The sequence below is a fragment of the Leucopleurus acutus genome (genome assembly GCF_964270905.1).
Source record: "Leucopleurus acutus genome assembly, chromosome: 2".
NCBI lineage: Eukaryota > Metazoa > Chordata > Mammalia > Artiodactyla > Delphinidae > Leucopleurus > Leucopleurus acutus.
The window spans coordinates 188,315,882-188,343,043 of record NC_139143.1 but is presented as its reverse complement, the minus strand read 5'-3'; the positions used below and the strand labels follow the sequence as shown (position 1 = coordinate 188,343,043).

At 48.1% G+C, this 27,162-nt stretch overlaps 1 protein-coding gene across 1 annotated transcript in view; it reads left to right on the top strand.

The window, feature by feature from the left end:
- Positions 1-27,162, top strand: part of CAMTA1 (calmodulin binding transcription activator 1) — a gene marked incomplete at its 3' end in the record, with an annotated part of 887,568 nt that overhangs the window by 428,073 nt on the left and 432,333 nt on the right. The window contains 1 exon segment of the mRNA XM_082833351.1: positions 17,510-17,645. Within this exon segment, the coding sequence (XP_082689477.1) occupies positions 17,510-17,645 (136 nt within the window).

Sequence of the window (27,162 nt, the reverse complement as noted above, 5' to 3'; positions counted from 1 at the left end):
GCCCGTGCAGGGAGGGGTCGGGTTGAGGGACCCTATGCTCTGGGGGGGTTGAGGGGCCATGTTTAATTTGATGCTGGGGAGGGAGGTGCAGCAGCAACCCTGGAGACGGGCCTCCGAGAGCCAAACAGGACTTTGGACTTTGGCCGGAGGAGGGAGGAAGGGACTTTGGGCTAAGGCGATACACTGCACAGAGACGTGGAGGCCTGAGGGGACACATCGTGCAGATGACCCTGGGGGTCACTGGGGCTTAAGGCCACCTGTGGAAAAGGGCGGCCAAGCGGGCTGAGCCCAGCTGGCCGAGGGCTTTGGATGCCAGGCTAAGGCATGCTCCGTTCCTGGGGGGCACTGAAAGTGTGTGGGTCCGTGTGTCCCCGAGTGTGGGGACTGTCACCCTGGAGCAGGCACTGTCGGGGCTGTCAGTGTCCAGGAAGGGGGGGGCGAGATGACTCATGGGTCTGGGGGGAGAAGGGCGGTGAGGCGGGGACGCGGGCGCTCAGGGCTGTTTGTCTGATCAACGCAGCAGAGTGTCACCTCCCTGTCCGTGCCACCGTCACCACCTGAAGGCCTGACACTTGCATGGGCACACTTTTCGCAAGTCTGTAGAGACTTGTAAGACATGGTCCCTGTTCTCAAGGAACCAGAAGGCAAAACAAAACGTGTGACACCCTCAAGTGCCAGTGAGGCAGGGCCTGCAGGGGGCGGGGGTCCGGTGGGCCCGCCTGGAAAACTAAAGGATCCCTTGGCAATGAAAGGGAGCTTCCAGGAAGCAGGACCGAGGGGTGGGGGTGGGGGTGGGGAGGAAAAGGTCGTTGAGGGAAACTGGCATATTCCAGCTCTGGCCCTGTGCTCTCGGACCTGTTTCTCTGGCCCCCAGGCTCCCGAGGCCACTCAGCACCCCCATCTTGCCCCTGTGGCCACATCCCCCCTCTAGGCCGCCCCTGCTCCCACAGGGCCCTCCCCAGGCCGGCTGTTCCTCATGGAGAAGCTCCTTCTCTGCCGTCTCCTGCCACCTGGAACGTCCACCACCCCTCCATCTGCACCAGAGGTCATTTCCCTGATTCTGTTATTAACCCCAGCTGCGTCTGCTGGGGTTTGCATCTTGTGCTGGGAAAAAGTCATGGCTCAGGTCAAGATGGAGGTGAGGGCTGCAAGTCCTGGCCTCGGTGGTTATCACCTGGGCTTTTCTGCCTCGGACCCAATGCGAGATCGGGCAGAGACTCATCATTTCTTGGTCCGGGTGAAAGGCAGCTGAGCTGGCTTCGGGATGCGTCCCGCAGTCCCCGGGCACCGTGCCCACGGCTTCCCTGAGATCTGAGGGCTTAGGCCATCAGAGCCTGTCCTGCTGTGGTCAGACAGCGTGCTTCCTGCTAGAGGGTCCCCTTCCCGAGCTCAGAATGACTCAGCTGCATGCCCACCGCTGGGGGGAGCCTTTCGTAGCCAGAGTAGGAGGGACCCTGTATGCCCGGGACAGGGCGGGCAGCATAGGAGCCGTAGCCGTGTCCCCAGGCACTTGTGCGCAAAAGGAGGATTTGTTCGCTCCCAACTCGGGGAGCACTTGAGTCTGCGCACTGAATGTGTCCCCGGCGGGTGCCCCTCCCTGGGTGGGGCAGGTGGTCTTGGTTCAGAGCCCTTAGGCATCTGCCAGGCAACATCTTTGCCCTGTGACGGTGGTTTGAAGTTGGGAAGTAGCCAGAAGCCGGCTAGGCCAGGTCAGGAGAGGAAGGGCGGGAAGGAGAGAGGGGAAGGCGGGGGACAGGCTGGCTGGGGGTGCGCGTCGGGCAGGGAGGGGCCCAGCGCTCCTCACGTCCTCAGCCAGTGCACGTGTGCCGTGAGGTTTGTGGTCGAAGTCTGTGCGGCTGCGAATCATGAGATGGGGGCGGGGAGGCCGTGGTAGCTCCCCGCCCCGTCCGCCAGCCTGGAAGCTGAATTCGGGCTCCACTCGGCAGCTCTGGGACCTTGAGTCGTTTGTCGCCTCTGAGACGTGGCTTCCTCCTCTATGAAACGGGGAGCTAAGAGCAGCTACCTGATGGGGTGGTGTGGGTCGAAGCAGAGAATCCTTTGAGCTCAAACAAAACAAGCGGGGTCCCTACCCTCACGAGGCTACGGGAACAGGGACCGCTCGCCCTGCCCAGTGTCACGATGGGGCTGCACGCGGTGCTGGCGGAGGACGTGGTGGGGCTCTGGCATTGTGGGGAGACACCTCCCTCACAGTGGGGGGCCCGGCAGAGAGAGCAGGGCCCGTGGAAGGACCCCTGGGCTGAGTGCTCTATCCCTGACCCGGAGCCCCCAGCCCTTTGCACAGGCCTGTGGGCTGAGGTGGGCTGCACTGCTGGAGCACACAGTGTGGTTGGCTCTGAGCTCCATTCACGGTGGAAGGGCCCCTGGACGCTCACGGGCCCGGCTGTCAGCCTGGGCAGGGCTCCCAGGTACCGTGGCCGGGTCCCATCGGCCAGGAGGAGCCGGCTGCTGCCTCCAGAAGCTGTGTCCATCCTGACTGTCCTGTTCGCTTTGGAACCAGAAGCCTGATTTACTCCCGGCTGCATTTTTCTGGTTTTCACTGAAGATTTTTTAAAAAGTTCCTAGACAAAACAAGTCTATTTTAATGCCTAGAATTCCTATTTTGGGTTCTTTTTTTTTTTTTTTTTGCGGTACGCGGGCCATGGCTCACGGGCCCAGCCGCTCTGCGGCATGTGGGATCTTCCCGGACCGGGGCACGAACCCGCGTCCCCTGCATCAGCAAGCGGACTCTCAACCACTGCGCCACCAGGGAAGCCCTTGGGTTATTTTCTTGATAGCACTTATCTGTTATTAATTTTTTTTTTTTTTTTGGATTGATGGATTTCCTTGCTAGACTGTAAGTTCCCTGAGGACCAGGAAAGGCCTGTCTGTGCTGCGCTGCATCCCCAGAGCCTCCAGTGTTGCCTGGCGGGAGGGGAGACGGTGTGCTGAGTGGATGGAGAGACCAGTGTTTGCAGTGACCTCTTCGGGTCAGCCTGGAAGGTGGCCCGTCTGCTGTTTACACGGCTGCCCGCTTGGCAGTATCCTCTCTCTGCCCATCTTTCTCTGAATAGTTATGGATTATGGAAAAGAAGAACAAAGCCCATTAAGAGGTTCCCCTACATTTGATGTGAGGAAGTGTTCATGAGAACAGCTCCGTTTATCGGTCTTTAGCGCACAGCTGTATATTCCCTTCTCACAAAATGGATATTGCGTTGTCTCCTTGAGAAAAATTGATTTCAACCAGGAAGGAGAATAGCAAACTCCCTCCTCCCCCTTTTCTTTTCCCTCCCACTGAGACAGAATTTATCTCTTAGGTAGGTGTGGGGTGGGGGTGGGGAAACAGGAATAATTGGACCAGAAGCTAATTCCCAGAGATTCATTGTCTCGAAAGCTCCCACCAGAATGTGGGAAGCTTGGCTTCAATTGCATGCTAATGATAAATGACAACCCTAACAGACCGTCGCATTGAGATGTTCAGTCCTTCCTGCTAGGAGATGACACGTTAATTTTCTCTTAGATTTACATTGGATTATTAATAAAAGAGCGGTGTTGGAAAATGACAGTAAGGGTCTGTGGAAGTGCTCAGCTCTATTTAGGGCCAAATGAGATGTTGGTGGGGTCGAACATGACCCAGACACCGGGTGGCATCTGAGCAATGCCTTCTTTTGCTCTTCCAGGCTCAGGCTCCCGAACCTGGGTTGCAGCCAGAGGCAGGAATGGAAGGTCTGCTTTCTTCCCAATAGTATTGAGTCCACAGCCAGGGATGCCATTTCTTCTCTCTCACCAATTTTCTTTGCTTTCTAACAGGCCAAACACTTTAAATGGTAAGGGATGTTTTCTGTATGTTTTGTCTTCGAGAAAAGAGAGAGGATTTCCTTTGTTCCAGCCACCGAGTTGCTTGATTACCTCACTCGTTGGATGAACATTTATAAGATTTTATGATGGGGGAGGAGGCGTAAGAACAAGCCAGTCTGGGTGAGCCAGACATGCCACGTCTAAGTGGTCACCCCACTTCTCTGCTTTAAAACCTTCAGTGGCTTCCCATTTCCCTGAGGGTCGAGTTCAGAATTCTTAGAGGGGATGGGGGCTGCAGGTTGGAGGGCACAAACCCCCCTGCCGCAGCTTAGCTGAGACGCCCCCTGTGATACTCTCTTGTGTACCATCTACTTTCTCTTCCTTGCATCTACCGATGTCGGAGCTTCAGAGTTTATGTCGCCTTGCGTTTTGGGTCACTCCTGCATTAAAATCCAGACACCTCGCTTCTCCTTCCTGGCAGGTAACACAGTTGTTTCCTGGTTAATCTGTGTGTTTCCTCACACTTCGGACAAAATCCACCCTCATTCAAGACCCCTTAGCCAGGCCCGCCCTGCCCTCTGGCCTCATCTTCTGCCTGCATGCCCACATTTGCTCCCTACCCTCTAGCCACGCCCCAAGCCTATTGCCCAAGCCCCGACCTAGCTGCTGTCTATACCAGAAAGCTCTTTCCTGGGGAGCCTCCCTGGGGTGGCCTTGCTTTCGTCTAGGCTTCTGTTCAGATGCTCCGTCCTGGAAGAGGTCTCCCCGGCTGCCTGTCACCCGTCACTGCCAGCTGTCACAGGAAGTACTCACTGGTGTCTCCTGTCCCCCCCACCCCCAGAGGTGTGCCCCTGCAACTCCCGGTGCTTCCTGCCCCTCGTCCACCCCCAGGCTCTTCCTCCCTGAGCTTTACAAAGGCAGGGCTTTGGTCCCCTCTCTTCCCGTCAGCACCTAGAGCGGCCTTACATGAACACCTGGCCCGTAATAGCTGCTCAATAAATATTAGTTGAATAAATCACCGAATGTCATAATAGAGTTTTAAGCTGAGCGCCCTGGGAGCTCTAGGAATGGAGCCACTAATGAGTCCCTGAGGATTTACCCTGGAGTGATTCCTGGTCACGAGCTTCCCCATGTCTGCGCAGCCGTTTCTTTTCTGTGACCTCCAGCCACCACTGAAATGAAGCAGCCTGCGTGTAACCTTCCTTGGGAAAGACACGCTGGCTCTGCCTCTGAGTTCTGGAAGCTTGAGCTGCCCCCATCCTGCTTTCAGTCCTCCACGGAGACTGCTGGCCGTGGAGACGAGGGTCTGGGGGCTGCCCGCCTGGGGGTCCCCTCGTGGGGCCGTGGGCCGCAGGCCTCCTCAGGGGTGGTGGTGAGGCCTGCATGAGGCCGACCACATCCTCACTGGCTGTGGGTAGGCTGGGGTCATCTCAGCCTTTATTTAGGAAAGTGACAGCGGGTGCCGAGAGGTCCTCAAGCCCGGCTTCTGGGATCAGCTCATCTAAACCAGCTCCGGCAGGCGCAGCGCCCACGCCGCGGGGCTCACGGTGGGGGCTCTTAGGCATATGAATCTCCCCAGTCATTTGTTCCCTGATAAGAAAGCCTCTTTTACGATTTTCAATTTGCCCTTATTCTGATGAAAAGAAGCCGGGGTTGGACCGCCTAAGACGGAGCTAATCAAATAAAGCGAATTGGTGTTACCTTCTCTTCATCCTTATTATTTCTATTGCTCCAGCTGGAATTTATTATGAAAAGCAATTGGTTTTCATATCTGGCAGATTGCGGCCCGGCCGGGCCTGACAGCCCTTTCTTCCTGATCATTCCATAAATAGCCCGGAGTGGCCAGACTGGGGCCGGGGAGGGGAGGACACGGGCTGCTCCCCACCCGTTTCCATGCTCCCTGTCCCCCAGATCGTGAAGACCCTATAAACAAGTCAGAAGAAAAGGCGAGGAGGTTGAAAGCTAATAAACCAGCCCCTTCCCATGAGATTCGGGCTGTTGCTGTGGCATCGTGGGGTTCCGTTTGGCATCCTATCAACCTTGCTGTGCTCTAGCCATCAATTACCACTCTCGATGGGTTTGTGTGTGAGGGAGATAAGCAGGGGAGACATGCCTTTTCCAGATTTCTTTCTTCCCCTTGCAACAAAAGGAAGAACTATAGGAACAATTTAAATCAGGCCCAAACGATCCTTCCTTTGTATGAAGTATTGAACAGTTCCTGTGGGCTCTAAAATTGCCCTGGGTCATTGCTTCTAGAGAAGGAGAGAGGGTAGCTGGGATGTGCTGGGAATTTATAGCAAGTTGCTAGGAACGGGGTGCAGTGGGTAGCTCGCTGGTTCTGCCCTTATGAGCTGTGTGACCTTGGGAAAGTGAATTCCCTTCTCTGTGCCTCAGACCTTCTCATCTGTAAAATGAGGAGAACAATACCCACCCAGTAAAGTTGTTGTGGGATTAGGATGAGAAATGGGTGTAAAGGGCTTTCCGCTGCGTCTGACACACAATAAATGCTTGATAAATAGAGCCTCTGCTTGTTGTCATAGTAATTGTTGCCATGCTTATTATTGACATTTTGGACCAGGCTGTGTACTTGTAATGGTGCATTTAAATCAGGTCGTTCCATGTTGGAAAGATCAGAAAGAAAGGTGTGGGTACATAAATATGGGAGCCGTAATTAGGGTGGCGTTTCTCATTTCCTAACTGCCCACTGGAAGGGAGATTTAGTGCTGCCCGGGCCGGCATCCACGGCTCCAGGACAGTGTGGTTTGCGCTCGTCACAGGGGCCTGTTTTACATTTGGGGTCAGGTCCTGGAGGCCGTTAGAAATGCAGGGACAGCATTTCCCTGTAGCCGGGCCCTGCCATGTGCCTTGTGGTGGGAGGGATGCGACCAAAGGCAAGGAAAAGGAAGGAGGAGTCTGCCCAGGGCTTGGGTTCCAGCTGGGAAAGGGAAGTTCTTTGGAGATGTTCACGGTTTAGAAGCCACCCAGACTTTGTTCAGGGTCCTCCTAGAAACGAGGACATCATCTGTTCTCCAAGGAAAGCTGCAAGGAACAGATTGTGTGAATTCAATGGAGCAGTAGCTGGTTAACCAGAATAGAACTTACTGCACAAAATCCACTGCCTCTAGGCCGGAGGGATGGACCAACAACAGACTGGCACCTGAGGAAGTCCAGGGACTGCTGGAGTGGGTAGGGTCTCAATTGTCTGCGTGGAATTTTAAGGTGGTTGTCAAGGTCCTGGAAATGGTCAGTGAGTGACAGGGAAGGTGGAGGTTCTCAGAGGAAGGACTGTGAACCTGAGCTGTTTGGGGTACCCTGATTTCTAAATATAGAGGCAGGCACTGGAAAGAGTATCCAGACCGTTTCTTTTATAGGATTAACCTAGCTTTGGATGCACCCCCTAGTTGTACCATAAATTCCTATTTAATATCCACGCACAAAACCTGTCAAGGACACATCGCTCCTCTGACTTTCAGTTAGGAATCATCGTCTATCGACCCAGTTTGAAAACTATATTTCACCCTAAAGTGGTGGATGCATATGTGTGCGCCCCAAGTGTTTTGGGGGGCTCTCCCGTGGTGGGTTTTCCAGAAGCACCCCCACAATGTGCCATTTCATTAGTTCCTAAGTCCCATCATTGGTTCCTGCAGGGAACCTTGCAAGAGGGGGCCGGGTTTCTTATCATCATTAGTCATGAAGAACATGTCATCTATGGCCAGCAGCATGCTGGGCACCTTGCGTACATTATGTCTACTGCAACAGAGAGATCAGGTAATTTGCTCAAGGTCACACAGCTCATAAGGAGCTGAGCCAAGATTTAAGGTTTGCCTAGGGCTCACTCCAAATCCCATCAGCATCCTCTTTTTAAAAACTTCTTATTATGGAAAATTTCAAATATCTACAAATGTAGAAAGACTAGTATAGTGACTAGTATAATAACTAGTATAATGAACTCGGTATACTGATCATCCACTTTCAACTATGATAGACAGAAGATAGCCAGTCTTGTCTCATCCACACACAGACCCCACCACACACGTTGTTTTGAAGCATACCTTAGACTGTATAGTTTCATCAGTGAATGTTTCAGTATGTATCTCTAATACATATATACACATATATCTATATCTCTCTCTCTCTACATATGATCACCTTTCAAAATACTTCTGCACTATAATTATCACTCTAAAAATTCATAATAATTCTAAACATCATGAAGTATCCAATCACTGTTCGAAATTCCAACTGTTTCACAAATGCCTTTTTTTTTCCACAGTTTGTTTGGCTCGGTATTCAAGTAAGGTTTACACATTGCGACTGGTTGATGTATCTCATTGTCTCTTTTAATCTGTACGGTCCTACTTTTCCCACTCTACTCTCTGTCATTGAATTTGTTGAAGAATCCAGGTTGTTTGTCCTATAGAGTTTCCTACAGCCTGGATTTTGCTGTCTAGATCCCCCTGTCCTTTTTACTGTGCTCATCTGCCCTCTGTAGATCTTATAAAGTTGTAGTTAGATCAAGAGGCCTGAATAATTTCAAGTTCCTTTTGTTTTTTGCTTACAGCAAAATGTTCTTCCATCAGGGACACATACTATCTGGTTGTATCTCTTTTGTGATGTCAGTCACTGTTGATAATCCATTAATTCATTAGAGGTTGCAAAATGGTGATATTTTAATTCTCTCACTTCATTTATTGTCTGGAATACTTTTATACGGAAAGTCCTCTCTTCTGCTGTTTGCTACTTAAAGGAACAGTTTGTACAGGGAAGGTAGCATAAATGCCTGATTCTTTCTCCCTTCCTTCTTTCCTCCCTCCCTTCCTTCCTTCCTTCCTTCCTTTCCTTCCTTCTCTTTCTTTTTTTAGTTTTCAAAATAATGTGTTGCATAGCTACCATCCTCCAACAATAATCAATTAATTTTTTGTGTTCTTTAAGATCATTTATGAACTTATGGGTTTAAACATATTTAATGTGTTTTAATCCATTGTTACTATTCTTATTGATGTTCAAATCGTCCCATCTTTGGTTAGTGGGGGCCTCTTCAAGTTGGTTCCTGGGTCCTTTTCACATGATTTTTAAGTCTTTGATATGGTTCATGTTATACTTAATGGTGAAGCAATGTTTTCACTCTGAGATGAAGAACAAGACAAGGGTGTTTCCTCTTACCACTTCTATTCAGCCTTGTACTGGAGGTTCTAACCAGTGCAATAAGGCAAGAAAAGGAAATGAAAGGCATCTAGAATAGAAAGAAAGAAGTGAAACAACTTTTATTCACAAGTGACTTGATTATATACATAGAAGATCTGAAAGAATCTGCAAAAAAATTATCAGAACTAATAAATAAGTTTAGCAAGGTCATAAGATACAAGATCAATATACAAAGATCAATCATATTTCTATTTCAGTGGAAATGAACAATCCAAAAATGAAATTAGGAAAGCAATTCCATTCACAATAGCATCACAAAGAATAAAGTACTTAGATAAATTTAATGTACAAAGTGTAAAACCTGTACTACAAAGTCTTATTGAGAGAAATTAAAGATTTACATAAGTGCAGAGATATTCTATGTTTTGTGATAGGAAACAGTTGGAAGATTCACTATTGTTAAGATGGCAATTATGTCCAAACTGATTTCAAGATTCAATGAAACCCCTGTCAAAATCCCAGTGGGCTTTTGTGTTGTTGTTATTGTTGTTGCAGAAATTGTCGAATGAATCTTTTATTTTAATTGAAGTATAGTTGTTGTATGATATTATATAAATTAAAGGTGTACAATATAGTGATTCACAATTTTTAAAGGCTATACTCCATTTTTAATTATTGTAAAATATTTGCTATATTTCCCGTGTTGTACACTATATCCTTGTAGCTTATTTTATACCTAATAGTTGTACCTCTAACCTCTTACTCCTATATTGCCCCTCACCCCTTCCCTCTTCCCACTGGTAACCACTAAGTTGTTCTCTATATCTGTGAGTCTGCTTCTTTTTTGTTATATTCAATAGTTTGTTGTATTTTTTAGATTCTACATATAAGTGATATCATACAGTATTTGTCTTTCTCTGTCTGACTTATTTTACTTAGTATAATGCCCTCCAAGTCCATGCATGTTGCTGCAAATGGCAAAATTTCACTCTTTTTTGTGACTGGTATTCCATTGTGTATAGGTATCAACATCTTCTTTATCTGTTCATCTGTGATGGACACTTAGGTTGCTTCCATATCTTGGCTATTGTAAATAATGCTGCTGTGAACATAGGGGTGCATGTATCTTTTTGAATTAGTGTTTTTTTTTTTTTCAGATATAAACCCAGGAGTGGAATTGCTGGGTCATATGGTAGTTCTATGTTTAGTTTTTTCATAAATCTCCATGCTGTTTTCCACAGTAAATGCATCAATTTACATTCCCACCAACAGTGTACAAGGGTTTCCTTTTCTCCACATCCTCTCCACCATTTGTTATTTGTGTTCTTTTTGATGATGACCATTCTGACAGGTGTGACGTGATATCTCATTGTGGTTTTTATTTGCACTTCCCTGATGATTAGTGACGTTGAGCATCTTTTCATGTGCCTGTTGGCCATCTGCATTTATCCTTTGGAAAAATGTCTATTCAGTTCTTCTTCCATTTTTAAATAGGGTTTTTTGATGTTGAGTTGTATGAGCTGTTTATAATGTTGGATATTAACCCCTTTATTGGTCGTATAATTTGCAAATATTTTTTCTATAAGTCCTCCAACTTTGTTCTTATTTTTCAAAATTGTTGTAGCTATTCTAGGTCCTTTGTATTTCTGTATACATTTTAAGATTTTTTTTTCATTTTGTCCATGAAAAAAACCAATCTTAAAATGTATACAGAAATAAAAAGGACCTAGAATAGCTAAAAGAATTTTGAAAATAAGAACAAAGTTGGAGGACTTATCGCCCCGACTTCAAAGCTTACTATAAAGCTGCAACAAGCAAGACAGTATAGTATTGACATAAAGATAGAAAATAGAAGAGAATATGAAGTCCAGAAATAAAGCCTTATGTTTATGGTCAATTTATGTTCAACAAAGGTACAAAAGCAATTCATTAGGGAAGAGGATACCCTTTTTTTTTTTTTTAAATAAAACCAAAACCAAATGGCACTGGGATGATTGGATATCCATGTGCCAAAAACCAACTTAGGCCCTTACCTCACACCATACACAAAAATGAACTTGAATGCATCATAGACGTAAATGTAAGAGCTAAAATTATGAAACTCTTAGAAGAAAATAGAAGGGAAGATTTTTGCAACCTTGGGTTAGGCAAAAAGTTCTTAGGTATGACACTAAAAGCATGATTCATAAAAGAAAAAATTGATAAATTTTACTCTACCAAAATTGAAACCCTTTGCTCCTTCAAAGAAGCAATTAAAAAAAAAAGAGAGACATAGATTGGGAGAAAATACTTGCAAATCACATATCTGATGAAGGGCTTGTAACCAGATTTTATGTAAATAACTCTTACAACTCAAAAGGAAGAAGACAAACAACTAAATTTAAAATGGGCAAAAGATTCAAATAGACATTTTACCAAAGAAATTACATGAATTGCTAATAAGGACATGAAAAGATGCTCTACATCATTAGTCATTAGGGAAATGCAAATTAAAACCCTACCACACACCTACTAGGATGGCTATAATCCAAAAGACAGACAACGCCAACTATTGGGGAGGGTGGGGAGACTTTGGAATCCCCATATATTTCTAGCGGGAATGTAAAATCATGCACCCACTTTGGAAAATAGTCTGGCAGTTTCATTTTTATGTGATCAGATGTACCTATCTTTCACACATTGTTGCTAGATTTTTGATCATGTTTAGGAAAGTTTTCTCCACTTTCAGGTTAGAGAAATTCACCTGCACTTTCTTCTAGAGTAATGTATGATTTTCTTTATTGCATTTAAATCTCTGGTCCACTTGGAATTTATGCTGCTTGTAAGATGTGAAGGATTGATTCAATTTTATCTTTTTTTCCACATGCCAACATCACTTATTACAAAGTCAGTCTCCTCCCACTGACTTGAGATACCTCCTTCACTGTATACTAAATTTGTGTATGTAAGTGGGGATAGTTCTGGATTTTCTATTCTGTTCTGTTGGCTGTCTATTTATTTGTATGACAATTCCATACTTTTTAAAATATAGAGGCTTGGGCTTCCCTGGTGGCACAGTGGTTGAGAGTCCGCCTGCCGATGCAGGGGACACGAGTTCGTGCCCTGGTCCGGGAAGATCCCACATGCCGCGGAGCAGCTGGACCCGTGAGCCATGGCCGCTGAGCCTGCACGTCCGGAGCCTGTGCTCCGCAATGGGAGAGGCCACAACAGTGAGAGGCCCGCGTACCGGGAAAAAAAAAAAAATATATATATATATATATATATATATATATAGAGAGAGAGAGAGAGAGAGAGAGAGAGAGAGAAAGGCTTTATAGAATGTGTTAATAGCTGGTAGGGCTAGCCTCTAAACGTTGGTGCTCTTTATTGGAATCTTTCTGCCTGTCCTTGGTGTTTTTTTCCCCTCCCAATAAACTTTATAATAAATTTTTCTAGACACAGAAAAAATACTCTGCTGCGATTCTTGTTGCCATTATGTTACATTGATAAATTAACTTTGGGAAGATTGACATTTTTACGATCCTAACTTTTTCTTACCTTCATTTATTGAAACCTACTTTTGTGTCTTTTAGATAGTTTTTCTCCTTAGGTTTTGGGAATTTCTTATTATATTTATGCCTAGGTACTTCATTTCTTTTTCTCTAGTAAATGGCGTCTTCTGTCATTCCTTCTGTCTGTTTTATTTGTGTGTGTGTGCGCATGTGGGTGTGTGTATGTGACACACACACACAAGCTATTATATAAGCATATATATTTTGTTGATTATGTATCTTAATTTTATACCTGCTTGTTTACTTTTATAATTTGCAGCAGATTTTCCATTGGTCCCATGATCTTTTTACCATACTGCACCAAGTGTCACTGGCTTTGCTAACTATTAGTTTCTTAGATTCAAAGGTTTCTTGCCTAGAAACCTCCCGTTAGAAAGAACCTCCTGGTTGTTCACCTTTTTTCCCTTGACATTCCTCTCCCTGCTGCAATGGAGGACTTCAATTGTTTTCCCGAGACCTTCTTACACTGTCAGCCTTAGTTCGGCTTCTCCCAGAAGGAGGTCCTGAGATGAGGATGTCAGTACAGGCAGTTTATTTGAGAGGTTGTCCCAGGAAGCAACAGAGGGGGAGTATGAACGTGAGAGAGGAAGCGGAGGCATACAAAGAAAGGGTATTTTTTTCCCAGCAAGTCACCACAGTGGGTGACTGGAGCTTGTGCTCTGGGGGACGGTACAGAGTACCTAGAGTTATCCTAACCATGGGGCGAGGAGGTCTGGATGGCTTCTGTGTTATCCCAACCCGGACAGGAAGTGAGGAAGCTGGGAAGCCACCCACCAAATCCCCGTCCATTGGGTTAGGGGTGCTTTCAGGGCATCAGGGTTCACCCAGCCAGTAGAGCAGAACTGGGATTCAAACCGGGACTGGCCCCCCAGTCCATGCCTTGGAGGAAGCTCTGGAGAGTCACAGTGACTCCAAGTGAGTGAATCCTGCTCAGTCACTTTCTGGCTAGAACGGCTTGATTTCCTCATCTTTATGTTGGGGATGGTAATAATACCTACCTCGTAGGGTTGCTGTGAGGATGAAAAAATGTAGGTTATAGACACAGACATAGATATAGAAATAGGTGTAGATCCAGATATAGATGTAGATATAGATACAGATACAGACATAGGTGTAGACATAGATGTGGGTGTAGATACAGATGTAGATAGAGACATAGGTGTAGACATAGATGGAGATATAGATGAGATATAGAGACATAGATGTAGATGTAGATAGAGATATAGATACAGATACAGACATAGGTGTAGACATAGATATTGGTGTAGGTACGGGCATAGATGTAGATAGAGACACAGGTGTAGACAGATATAGATGTAGGCAAAGATGGAGATGAAGATACAGATGTAGATGTAGACATGGATGGAGATGTAGATATAGACATAGATGTAGATGTAGACATAGACACAGGTGTAGACATAGATATAGACATATTGGAGATACAGGTGTAGATATAGACATGGATACAGAAGTAGATGTAGACATAGATGTAGATATAGACATAGAGATGTGGACATAAATGTAGTTGTAGACACAGGTGTAGACGTTGATATAGACATAGATGGAGATACGGACGTAGATATAGACTGGATACAGATGTAGTTGTAGATATAGATGTAGACGTAGGCATAGATGTAGACATGTAGATGTAGATATAGATGCAGATGTAGACATAGAAGCAGACGTAGGCCACACGTGGCACGCTCCCCTAGCGCTGGCAGTAACTGGGAGCTGGTGACATTGTCGTGTGGCAGGACTTTTGTGCCTCGTCCTTGCAGTTGCCATCACCTTCTGTCCTCAACTCCATTCCTGCTTCTTTGCTCTTCTCAGATGGGTGCTCCCTTTCATGCTGTCATGAAACTTATCAAAGCTCTCCCCTGACGGCCCCCCTCTCGCACGGTCTGGCCCACCTCTCCTTCTCCCCAGGGCAGTGCTCTGGCCCCCTGTCTTCCTCGGATCCCTCCCACCAGCGCCGACTTGCTCTTGACTGTGCTCTAGGGGTGGTGCAGCCTCACCTCCTTTGCATCGTGGGGCACGTGGGCCCCTCTGCGTGCAGCCTGTCTGGCTTTCCCTTTGCCATTCTCAGGACCCGGGAACTGTGCGGGGAGGACCTTCCCCCATCACGCAGAGCAGAGCAAGTTCTAATAAAATCCAAGTGGCAGATTAAACACTATTAGGTTGCTCATTATTGCAAGTTAAAATGATGATTCCATTTATTAAGGCCATGTAAGTTGGACACTCTGGTCCCCTGTGGGATTATGTCCTACTGAAAGTGTTGGATGACAGGGCCCCTCACGCTCCCAGAACGCAAAGGGCAGGTCACCAGAGGAAGATGGGTTTCCTCGGGTGGGTGCCGTTGTTATTCTGACTGTGGATATGATGGTGTCTGGGGGCGTCCCCTCTCTCTTGGTCATACCGTTTGTGATCTGTGGACAGTTGGCCTGAAGACACTGCTGAGGTTCACTGACCATGTTTAGATAGGGCAAGAGGATGGAGCAAATCACACTTCCTGTCTTAGCTCACGAGAAGCTGGATTGGATTAATGTCCTGTCTTCTTTAGCAGATGAGTATTCCGGGACCGAGGGAGTCCCTGCAACACTCTTGTGAGTGTCTTCTTTCCTGTTTGGAGGGGGCGAGACAAGCAGAGCCCGTCTATTTGATGAGATGTCTTCCTTTGCTTATTCCTTGGACAGTGGCTTAAGCGCAGCCACTTTGGGGTCCTTCTAATGGGTCTTTTAGGGAGCGAGAGGACTCACAGCACTCTGAAGATTGGGTGCCTGTACCTAGAGCGGGGCTGAAGTGGAAAGGGGCCGGCACCGTGGGGACCGTATTCCAACCCGCCTGCCATTCAGAAATGAAAGAGGACTGTAAGGTTTTCAGTGCAGACTCGTAAGTGCGAGACAGATACCGTCAGGTGACAGGTTGTGACAGCGCGTGGAGCTGCTTCCCATTGTTTTAGTCGCGCAGACTTGGGGAGGAAACCAACACTGACACAAACCAACCGCGCGGTGATTGGCAAACAATGAAGTGTTGGGAGTCGCTGCTGAAAGTCGATAATTTCCAATGGAATTGCTGTTTAATCATCACCTGGCCGCTGAATGACACGGCCCGGCTGGGTGGGAACTACAATTAGCTGCTGTCAACCCGGAGTGATTTTTTCTTCCCCTACAGACAGTGGAATAGTAAGACATCAATAGCCAGCGTTCTGTGCCCAACTGTGAAGTGGCCCATAGTTCAAAGGAAAAGAAAAGGAAGGGGTGGGGCTCTTGCCGCAGCCCCGGGGAAGACTGGCTGCTTGCTTTCTCACCTCTGCCACAGCAGAGGAACGGGAGCCGACTTGCGTCAGAAGGAACCTATCTATGAAACAGAAACAGAATCACGGACCTAGAGAACAGACTGGTGGTTGCCAAGGGGGCGGGGGGTTGGGGGAGGGATGGAGTGGGAGTTTGGGGTCAGCAGATGTAAGCTGTTCTATATAGAATGGATAAACAACACGGTCCTACTGTACAGCACAGAGAACTATATTCAATATCCTATCGTAAACCGTAATGGGAAAGAATATTTTAAAAAAGAATGTGTATATATGTGTAATTGAATCACTTGGCTGTACAGCAGAAATGAACACAACCTTGTAAATCAACTATACTTCAATACAAAATATATTGATTAAAAAAAGAAAAAGAAGAAACCACTTCCTTTGCCTTGTTTGTGTCAGGAGCTCTCTCACCCCGGCTAGGAAGGAGCTGGAAGGCCTGTGTGGTCCCCTGGGTGCACAGATCACTTCCCTTTCCTTTTTCTGTGTTGAGCCTTCAGGTGGAGAGCGACACAGCTGGCTAGGGCTGGTGCGCCGTGTCTTGTAGCTTTCGGGGGCATCTTCCTTAAAGGATGGACCTGCCTCCAGCTGCTGAAGCGTTATTCTGGAAGGTTTACCATAGCACTTGCCCTCAGCTGCTAGGGGAGTTTAGTTCTTTGTCTCCTTGGTGTCTCCAAACCAAAATCTGTCACCGCTACGGCTACACGGATGAGCGTAAACACCCTCTGCTCTTTGTGGTTGACGCTTGGGGTCTTCTAGGGAAATGCAAGATTCTCTTTGTTCTTTTTAAACGGCACAGAGAACAGCCATCCCACTCTTAGCATTTAGCAAGTGGGTAACTATTTTTCTAAGATATGGTGGTCGTGGACCGAATAGACAAATTTGCCTGGCAGTGCTGCGCCATTTCACAACTGAAGCCCAAATGGGAAAGAATCAGGTACTTAGCTTGCTTGGGAAGAAGGGCTGTAGGGCTCTTCCACATCCAGTAGGAATCTAAATGCAGGCAATGAATCAAGAGCGTCTGGCCTCAGCGACTGGTTTCTCCATTGGTCTGTTCTTAACGTAGTCATCTAGTGTCTGTGTTAAACTTATTTATTTACTAATGTTAGGTGATGGATTAAAAAATGTGCAGAAAATCTTTCTACAAGAGATAAGATATTGCCGGCTGCCGTAACACTCCCGGCTCTTTTTGCTTTCTTTCTGCGTTTCCTACTTTTCAGGGCAGAGCTCGGGCTCCCACACCATATATCCTGATTAGATAGTGGATATTACTAAGGGGATGTTTTTTAAGCCTATCATTGACACATTTAATTCATTAGCTACCAAATCCACAAGCAAATTTTGCATGGCCATACCGCCTGCAGGGGTGGGGTAGGGAGGGTGGGAGGGAGGGAGACGCAAGAGGGAAGAGATATGGGAACATATTTATATGTATAACTGATTCACTTTGTTAGAAGGAGAAACTAACACACCATTGTAGAGCAATTATACTCCAATAAAGATGTTAAAAAATAATAAAAAAATACTCTATGATAAAAAAAAACATGGTTAATCCAGGGAGCTGCAATAAAAGGTGAAAAATGATGTCCCAGCAAATGTGGAATATTGCTCTTCTGTAGAGACTTTTACTGGTCTACGATATCTTTCTTCATAAATTTTTCTTCTGCTCGGTTCTCTTGGTAACTTAACCATTTGTTGTTTCCAGACCGCAGAATGGCTCAATGATCCTCTACAACAGGAAGAAAGTGAAATACAGGAAAGATGGGTATTGCTGGAAAAAGAGGAAAGATGGGAAAACGACCAGAGAGGACCACATGAAACTGAAGGTCCAGGGAGTAGAGGTAAAGAGCAGACAAGGCTCCCTTGTTCTGCAGATGGCATTTCTGGGCTGCAATAGGATGGAACTGGTTTCGGGTCATTTGATGCCAGGCACTTCCTGTCAACAGTATTTTGTTTGTCAAGACCCTGTTTGTTGTTTTTTCTTTTTTCCTAACTTTTTACCCTGTGTCGCCATTTAAGTTTTCCCTGAAACCAGATGTAACTAAGACGCTCCTGTTTCTTGAGAGTCATTGGTGTACAGATTGGGATCAGCAAGATTCTTGCAGAATCACAAAGAGCCTCCGGTGCCTTGAGAGTTTGGGAGGAAAGAGGGAGCTGTGTAAGGCATCTCCCTCTTGAGGTGGCCAGGGATGCCTCTGTTGAGCAGATCCCCTGGGAGTGGTGATCCCCAACCAGAGCCTGGCTTCCCTCTCTCTATTCACGAACCCTTCCGTTTCCCACTGGGTGTTGCAACCTCAGGGAGCTCACAGGTATTAAGGATAACAAGGTGTGTTGCAGGGCTGGGACAGAGGTGGGCACAGTAGAAGCATCTTGGGATGTTGTGCAAACTTCAGATTGCGGGAGGACAGGGTGCAGTCTGGTTTCCTTGGTATCGTCCTGACCCCACGTGCTCTCACTCTGGAGGAGCCATGGAGACGTCCCCCGGTTCCTCTTTTCCATTATTTGAGGGCCTGAGCCATGTGTCACAGCGGGAGAGACAGGGTGTGAATCGTGGTGCATTCTGGGCAGTGAGTTGGTGAGCACCCACTTCTCTGCTTTCCCTGGTGATCCTTGTACAGGATCTTCCCCGGGAGTATGCCAGCTGCTGTCCTGGGCCAGGAGCTGGGAAGCTGGCTGTGAGCCACCTGGTAATTCACAGTGGTCAGAGAGGGGGCTCCCAGAGTCCGCTGGTGTGTTGGGTCCTCCAGTGTGTCAGGATTAATCTCCAGGACCCACTCGAGTTCAACGGCTCACCCTCCGCGCCGACGTTCTTTGTGACGCACTTCATCATCATGACTTCCTCTATATTAATCATGTGCTTTTATGGCTGTTAAAATAGCATCCAATGGCTTTTATTCTATTGCTCCACAGAGAGAGATAACTTGGGTTTTATGCTTTTGCGTTTTTTTTTTAAACACCTAGTAACAATGCTTTATGATGATGAACAAAGAAAAAGGCGGGATAGGAGAAATCCCAGTTCCCTGTGTTCTCCTGGGCTCAGTGTTTGCACGGCGCCATAGAAGCAACTGCATGAAACATTCAAATGCAGATTACCAGAACACGCTGCTCCAAACCCAACTCCAGGACTGTGACTGGTGATAGTGCAAACAGATTAGCCATTGTTACCGAAACTGACGGGGGTGGCGCTTTGCTTGTATCCTCCTAGATGGAGGAATAGATAGAAAGCGAGAAGTGGGGGAGGGGCAAGTGAGGGGCCACTGTGCCGTGGGAATTCACACCCAAACCTCGCCATCAGCCCCCATGCCTGTGGGCCTCTGGTATATTTCACCTCCGTACTATGTCAATCAGGAACTTCTGGTTGTAAGTAACAGCAGGGTGGGATTCTTCCTCAGCAGCAGCAGCAGGGAAAAAAAAAAAAGCCACAGTGTTCCTTTCCTTCCCTCCTGTTATAAGTTAGAATCCTCACTGGATGGAATCAGAATGGTTTATGGTTATTCTTAGGCCATACTTATGTTCGGAGTTACTCGTGGCTTCCTCACTTGCAGTCTAACATGTAGACGTGTGTGTGTGGGCGGCCTGGACCCTCAGACCACCGAGGAAGGGGATGGACAAGACAGTGCGGGGTTTCCATGACTTTCTGGACGTGAGCAACAGCCGGGCAGTAGGAACGGGAGGCGGGCTTGGAGGAATTTAGCAGCGACACAAGGGGTGTGTTTTCAGGTTCTTGGAGAGTGAGGCCCCAGGTGGGTGTGAAGTGTGGTGGTCGCTCCCATTGGGCTTGGGGAGCTGTCCCATTGAGTCGATCAGCAGATGTTGACTGTGGGCCCTACTCTGTGCAGGGCCCTGTGGTGTCTACTGAGAACATAGGAGCCGTGTTCTCTGCCCCAGGGACTCGCATTCAAATCGAGGAGGTAGCCGTGTCCATGCCTACAAGTCATGAACTGTACTGAGTACAGAAGGCTGAGCATTTCAGAGAAGTGTCCTGGGAGTTCAGGGTGGGCTGGGATGATCAGAGAAGCTTCCTGGGTGAGATGGGCCATAAGTGAAGCTCTTAAAGTCGGGGGGGATTGTGTGTGTAACGTAGTGTTTCCTAGCTTAACTTTCTCTCTTAGCCTTTGGATTCTGAGATCCCCTCTTCCCTTGGAACTGCTCTATAGTATTCAAGTGTATAAGCATTTGAATCACTCCTTGGTCGGTGGACTTTTGGGTTCTTTCCTGGTTTCCAACGTTACGATACTTCAGTCAACGTTCTCATCCATGTCTGCTTGTGCACGTGTGCAACCCAGACCTGGCATTGCTGGGTGTAGGGTCTGAGTATTTTCAGTTTAACTGGATGCTGTCAAATGGCTCCCAAGTGGCTGTGCTAACTACCTGCCCACCAGCACTGAGAATGACCATTACTTCTGCACCCTCTCCCACGCTGATGGGTGAAAGATGATACCCCGTTCAGATTGAACTTGCGTTTTTCTTAGTTATTCGTGGGGATGAGCTCATTCTCGTGTTCGTGGATGTCCTTTGCTGTGGATTGCCTACCGTGGGCATGATTTTTAAACAGCCCCAAAGGAAGATTTATCTGGCGAGAGCAGCCCCACATCTCACCGACGTTTCTCCTGCATTTGCTCTGATCTGGACCAGTGGCTGGGAAGCCCAGTTGTCATGCAGGGGACAGTAGGCAGGTGGGCCTTCCCACCCGGGAAATTGCAATGCATATATACCTGGGTTTTGCATCTCACAGGAGGGGGGCTTCCCAGTTTGGACTCTGCTTCCTTCTTCAGTGGATTCAGTCAGGTGGTTCCCATTGACTTAGTACATATATCATGCCAGGTAGGGCGCCAGCCAGCTGCCCCCACCGTTGGGTGAGGCAGACAGTCCCGCCCAGGGTCTTGGAGTTGTGATTTTCTGCCACTCCTGGCTGGTTTCCTCAGTTGGAGGGCATGATAGATATTCGGATGTACCATTTAACATATCACTTGCTGTAAGCCTTCCCTCAGGCCAGGGAAGCTTCCAGCCCTGTTCGTAGAGCTGCTCAGAGGTCTGGCTTCTTTTGTTCTCAGAGGCTGAGGCCCTTGGTTCCACACGGCAACTCAAAGGCACATTGATTTTCTCATCCAGGCCCAGGACGGGGGCAGCCGCTTTAGAAGTTGATGAGCTCTTAGGTCCGTGATTAGTTGTCTTGTCTATAAGCCAAGGAGAAGCCAGCTCAATAAGGTTTCCTGGGATGACAGAGGTTGGCAGGGAGGAAAAAGAAGGTGGTTGTGATGTCAACATTTCATGAGATGAAATCTCAGCAGGCCTGAAGCGGGTCCTGCTCTCCAGGTAGATTGATGCCTGCTTACCTGGGGCCTGGGGTGTGCGGGGAGAGGACCTCTGGTGGTGGGGGGAGCATTTCCTGAATGCAGAGAAGCACACCTGCTGCCCCCGTGTCTCCAGGATCACCACGCCACGGGTGGGATGAGCTGGGTGAAGTCAGCCCAAGGAGATGTTGTTCTTTGGGCCAAGCTGGAAGAGTACTTTTCAAGTTCATGGTGCTCTTCTCTGGCCCCAGAAGCCTGCGGGGCTGTCTTCTGCCCTGTCCTCCCTCACCCCTCTCTCCTGAAAGCGCCGGGTGTCTCAGAATCCAGGCTGTCGACTTCCTAGCCCTTTCACTGCTGGGTTCCCATGACAGGAGCCACCCCTGGCCACAGGCTTACACATGTCCTGTACACCATCTCACTCGGCCCTTCTCAGAACGTCCACACCAGGTACATGTGACTACACCCGTTTCACAGATGAAGAGATGGTACCTCGCGAGGGCTTCTCTTGCCCCACGTCCCGCCACGAATCAATGCAGAGCTGGGACGCGAGCCGAGATCCGCCTGGCTCTGCAGCGTGAGCGCTTGCCCTGGGCATTCTGGCGGGGTTTTGGGTCAAGTCCAGCACATACCCTTCATTCATCAGCCAGCTGTTGAATGCTTTCTACCCACCAGCACTGGGAGAGGTGCCGAGGATGTAGTGATGTCCACAAGGGCACTCCCCTTCTCATGGGGACTTTATCGCGGGGTCATGAGGGCTGGGATGGAAGACTTACGAGGCTCTGGACCGAACACATAGCAGGGGCGCCTAAGGCAGACTTGGTCTTAAGAAACGACGTAAACGCAGGGAACCAGGTGCTGGTGAGGGCTGGACAGTGAGGGCGTAGGGATGGAAACGAGCAATGGGCAGATATAGAGGCTGCTGAAAAGTAGCTAACATGATTTACAGCAACAGGGGCCCAGAACTGTGACGTGTGAGCATCTCTCTCAGCCCTTTGCAGACCAGATACTCCCCCGTCTGGGGACGAGGCTCTCTGCTCTGATCACAAGGCGTGCCTTGCCGTGACGTCCTGCCTTTGGAACCGATGCGTGGACATTGCACAGAAGCTGTTGGCTTGACTGTGGGTAGCATGGAGAAAGGCATCCTTCCCCACTGAGCCCGTTCCGAGGTAAACAGGTACCCCCTGGCCTGGATCATCTGCCCAGCAGAAATGCCAGCCATTGCCTCTGACCAGAATTTTCAGCAGTGAAGAGAGAGTTTGGTTTTGCTGACCTGTTTGTGCTGCCTGAGAGAATAAAAAGCTGCTTTGACTTCTCAACTAAGTGCCTGAAAGCTCAAAGCCCCGTCTTGAATGGGGAAGTGGCAGGCAAGGTTATGTTTTTGGACATGGCCTCATTAGAAGTGATATTCTTTATTTGGACACTTAGGCCACGTATTAAGAAGGAAAAAAAAAAAAGCACCTCTTTTAAAAGTAGGAATGATTTTGTAGTTACCGCATTAGGAATTAACAGGGCATGAAATAACTGTCTGCCTCGTGGCGATGTCAGATCATTTCAGCTCCGCTTGCAGCCGTAAGATAAATAGGTATCTTGCTTACAGCTGATGGAAAATATTTAAAATAGCCAACCACAAACATGCATGGTGCCCAAATTGGGTTTGGGAAACAGCAATGAATAGATAAGGGGTAAGTGAGTGGGCTGATGAAACAGCTGAGTGGCAGAAGCTCACAAAAGGTCAAGTGAGTCTGCATGTTGCCACTCTGTGCTTTTCAACAGAATACAGATTTTTTGCTTTCCGTAAGCGATCGTGTAGCTTTGGTCTGTGGATGTCTTATTTCACCCCGTTCTTCTTCAGACTTGCCATGAGCCCACTGGTCTACACCGTATAATGTGTCCCTTGCTCAGAACCTCTTTTCCCCACGTCTACGTCAAGACTGTGTTAGCCTTGTAACTTCTGAACCTTCTAGGGCATCTTCCCTGATCTGCCGTCAGAAGAAATTATCCCCTGTCTTTCATTGCCTAGCACTCCGTCTGTACCTTTCCTGAAGAGGTGTTCTCTTTGACTCTATATGAGCTCTGTCCAGTTCAACAAACATAAATTAAGTGTCTAGTATTTTCTAGATACTAGAACACCTCTATCTGGTATTTAGATACTAGGTGATCTGTTAAGCACAGGATCTAGAGAGGCAAGTAAGACAGAGCATCCTTTTTTTAATACTGTTTTTTAAAATTTTTAAATTTATCTATCTATTTATTTTTTGGCCACACCACGAGGCATGCAGGATCATAGTTCCCCAACCAGGGATCGAACCTGTGCCCCCTGCATTGGGAGCACAGGGTCTTAACCACTGGACCACCAGGGAAGTCTCACGAAAGAGCATCCTACTTGGGAAACTTTCAGAAACATGAAACTGGTCATGGCAATATGATGCGGTGATTGTTGCCATGGAGAAATGGTGTTAGAACGAACTTGTTTCCCTCTCTGAGGACAGGGTCTGATCAGTCACCCATGGGAACTCGTTCTGAGCAGTGGGATCTGCTGAAGGACCACCTGCCTTCACAGGTACTCCTCATCTGAGCCTCAACCCAGCCCTGCCGTTCAGTTACGGCAGCATTTTTATCCCTACTGGTCCCATGTCTGAGACTTGAACCCAGGTTCAAGTCCAGTCCCGGCCAGCCCTCCCGTCCGGTGCTGAGAGCTGTGGTCCAGATGTCTGGGCTCGTGCCTCCAGTGCAGGGAGCCGCTCTGTTTAGCAGCAGCTCAGAGGGTCTCCCGGGCTCTCTTCTGACTTTTAATCATCGGAATTTTTGCGCCGCATTCTGCTGGCACGCGGACACGTTAAAACTTAATTTCCTGTTACCTGGGTGTGTTTCGGTGGTATCAATTCAGGAGCTCAAATCCATAGTCTTTCCTTAATTTCTAATTACTCAGCATCCCTGGTGACATGTCCCTACACAATTCATATGATTAAAATTTTAGCTGATAAATAACGTAAGCTACCGACGTTTTAAAGTGGCAGGAGCGCCCTGTCTGTGCACAGTCCGCTGGCTCCCAGAGGCCTGGCCAGGTGCTGGTTTCGCTTCTCCTTCTTCAGCTTCCTCCTCCCTGACCACAGCCAGCTAGTGACAGCAACAGCAAGGACGGTGTGCATCGCTTAGTGAGCTCCTGTCGAATACCCGGTCCTGTACCCATCACTCTAGAAGCATCACCTCATTCAGTGACTTGGCAACATCCCTTTTGGGTAGGTGCTGGCCTTATCTTCATTTCTGTAGCAGTAGTTCATTTCCAGGAGGCTGAGAGATGTATCCAGGGATACCTAGCTGGTTAGTATCAGAGCCAAGATACCGTCCCAGGTCTGTTGCTTCCAAATTCACAGTTTCCTCATCACTATTCCTCATTGGCTTCCAAAACACCTGGATCCCCAGAAGACGTGTTATTGGTCCACAGGGTGCTGAGAACGAAGGGTTTAAGATACAGTACTGAGCACCCTAGCCTGGGTCATTGTCAAGACTGGGGATCAGGAAAGCCTTTAGGAGAAAGGATGGGCCCCCTTCTGGCCACTGGGCTGCCCTTCCTCATAACTCGAACCAGTCAACGAGGAAAGAGCCCCTACCTCACTGGGCCTCCAGCCCAGAAACCTGGCTCCCTCAGGCCACCAGGGACTGCGGAAGGCCTGGATGCCCCTTGCCGTCCACTTCCGGGTTTGGGAGTTCGTCCTCCAACACTCTGAATACCCTGCATGACCTGCCTTAGCTCTGATTTCAAGTCCTCTAGGAGCCTCTCATATTCCCATGTCAACCTCCGCGTAGGGATAACAAGTTATGTTCATTTGCTCCCACAATGAACTGCCTATTTCCATTTGTCCTGAAGCTACAGCTTTCAAGCTTCCAGGATATTCTCACTCTGGTGATAAGGGTCTGTGTGCTCACTCTCCCTGTGTAGCGTTGCCAGACTTAGTGTGTATGCACACACACACATACACACACGCACACACACAACACACACCCATACACATACGTGAGAAACAGATGCCCAGTTACATTTTAACTTGCGTTAAACAAAACAAAAAAAAGATTTTTTAGTGCAAGTGTGTTCCATGCAATTTGGGGGATATACTTATACTAAAATGTGATCTGTTTCTTCTCTGAAGCTTACATTTAGTCCTGTGTTTTATCTGGCCACCCTCCCACCATCAGAGCAGTTTCCTGGGAGTCTTTGCAGACAGAGATTTGGCTACTTGGGTATTGGTCTCATTGAAGACTCGCGGATCTGAGTTGGTTTCTCTCCAGATGCATTATTGATGCAGGAACCATGAAAACAAGGACAGATACTGCCCCCGGCTTAGGAAAGAAAGCCTTCACTAGTTAGCTAGTGAAGCCACGTGTGGCCAGGCCTGGGCCCCTCCTGCCCTCTCTGGGAAGTGAGTCGTGGGAACCTCCTCTCTCACTAGGTCTGCCGAAGCCCAGGTTCCATGCCCTTATAGGTTCTGCCTCGAGGAATGCAGGCCTCCTGCCAGTGGTGTTTGGAAAGCAGCTTGTTAGCGAAAGAGGTGCCAGGAAGATTTTGAAGGAAACGCGTTTGTAATTCCTGCCTTCCTTATATCTCTGGTAGATTACAGCATGTAAAATACTTTGCAGTTTCCTTTTCAGCTTGATTGTAGCCTTCTTGAGGTAGAAACTCCCCGTGAAGGAGGAGCCACAGAATGCCAACTTGGTATGCTGAGCCTGTATTTAATTATTATCATAGCAGTCTCTTAATATCATTGCAGATTAGCCCATGAGGACATGAATGGAAATTTTAGCATATTCAATTACAACGGAAACCCTTGAACACCACTGTCAAAATTCACCCAGGGCCTTCCTCTGTCTACGCCTCCACATACAGCAGGCACAGAGATAGACATTACCCAGGCCACACAACCTTGATTTCGTAAGCACAATTTGTGGCCTCGTCTGCAAGGTGGGGATGCCTTTTAAGAACATGATATATCTCCTACCCCGCCTCAGTAAATGACCAGATTTGGTTGTTTGCATTGGGTAAAGGATGTCTCTGGCCTTCACTTGACTGAATAGTAAATTATCAATCTTCTGCACATCTTTCAATTCCCTAACGTTGCTGGAGAAATTGACTTCTGTCATCGGTAGCTGCGGCTTGTCTCTGATGGGGCAGTTGGTGCTCAGAGGGTATGAGTCTCCAGCCTCGTCCTAGAAGAGTCACACCCAGCCCCCGTTAGCTGACACCAACACAGGGGAGGTATTGTGGCTTGCAGAGTAATCAGGCCCGCGTCGCTCTGTCTGTCCGCTTCCCACAGGCCAGCAAAAACCATGGGGAAATAGAGGCGCGGTGAAGGGCTTTTGTGCAGCCAGGAGTGGGGCAGAGAGAAGCAATACTGCATAAATGAAGGATGGAGCAGCCATTCACACAGCTGCTGGGGCGGAGGCTGCTTCGACGGCTGCTGGCTCTCGTCACCTGGTTTCTTGTGCGAGTCTGTTGGGGTTTCTGACTGCTAAGCTGCTCTCCACTTGCCCTCCCTGGATGCGAGGCCAGAACTGTAGATGGAAAGCAGGTGATTTCACGAAAGAGCACCTTTCTGGTTCTTGAGTTTTTCTTCCAGAGAGATGAAATGACCTTGCATTTCCTTTTTGTTCTTCTTCTTCTTTTTTTTTTTTTTTTTGCGGTACGCGCAGGCCCAGCGGCCATGGCTCACGGGCCCAGCCGCTCCGCGGCATGTGGGATCTTCCCGGACCGGGGCACGAACCCGTGTCCCCTGCCTCGGCAGGCGGACTCCCAACCACTGCGCCACCAGGGAAGCCCCTCTTTGTTCTTCTTAATTCTAACACCTTGTAATGCTGTGTGCCCTTCAGGGTTTGCCTCTCCTTCTTGTTGCAAAACTCCTGCAAAAGCTGAGAGCTGCACAGACACATGTGCAGCCACATGGCTGCTTGCTCGCCAGCGTGTGGTCCATCAGTCGGCAGCACCAGCCCACCTGGGAGCTCATTAGAAGGGCAGATTCTCAGGCCCTGCCCCGGATCTACTGCATTTGGAAAAGATTGACACATGCCATCC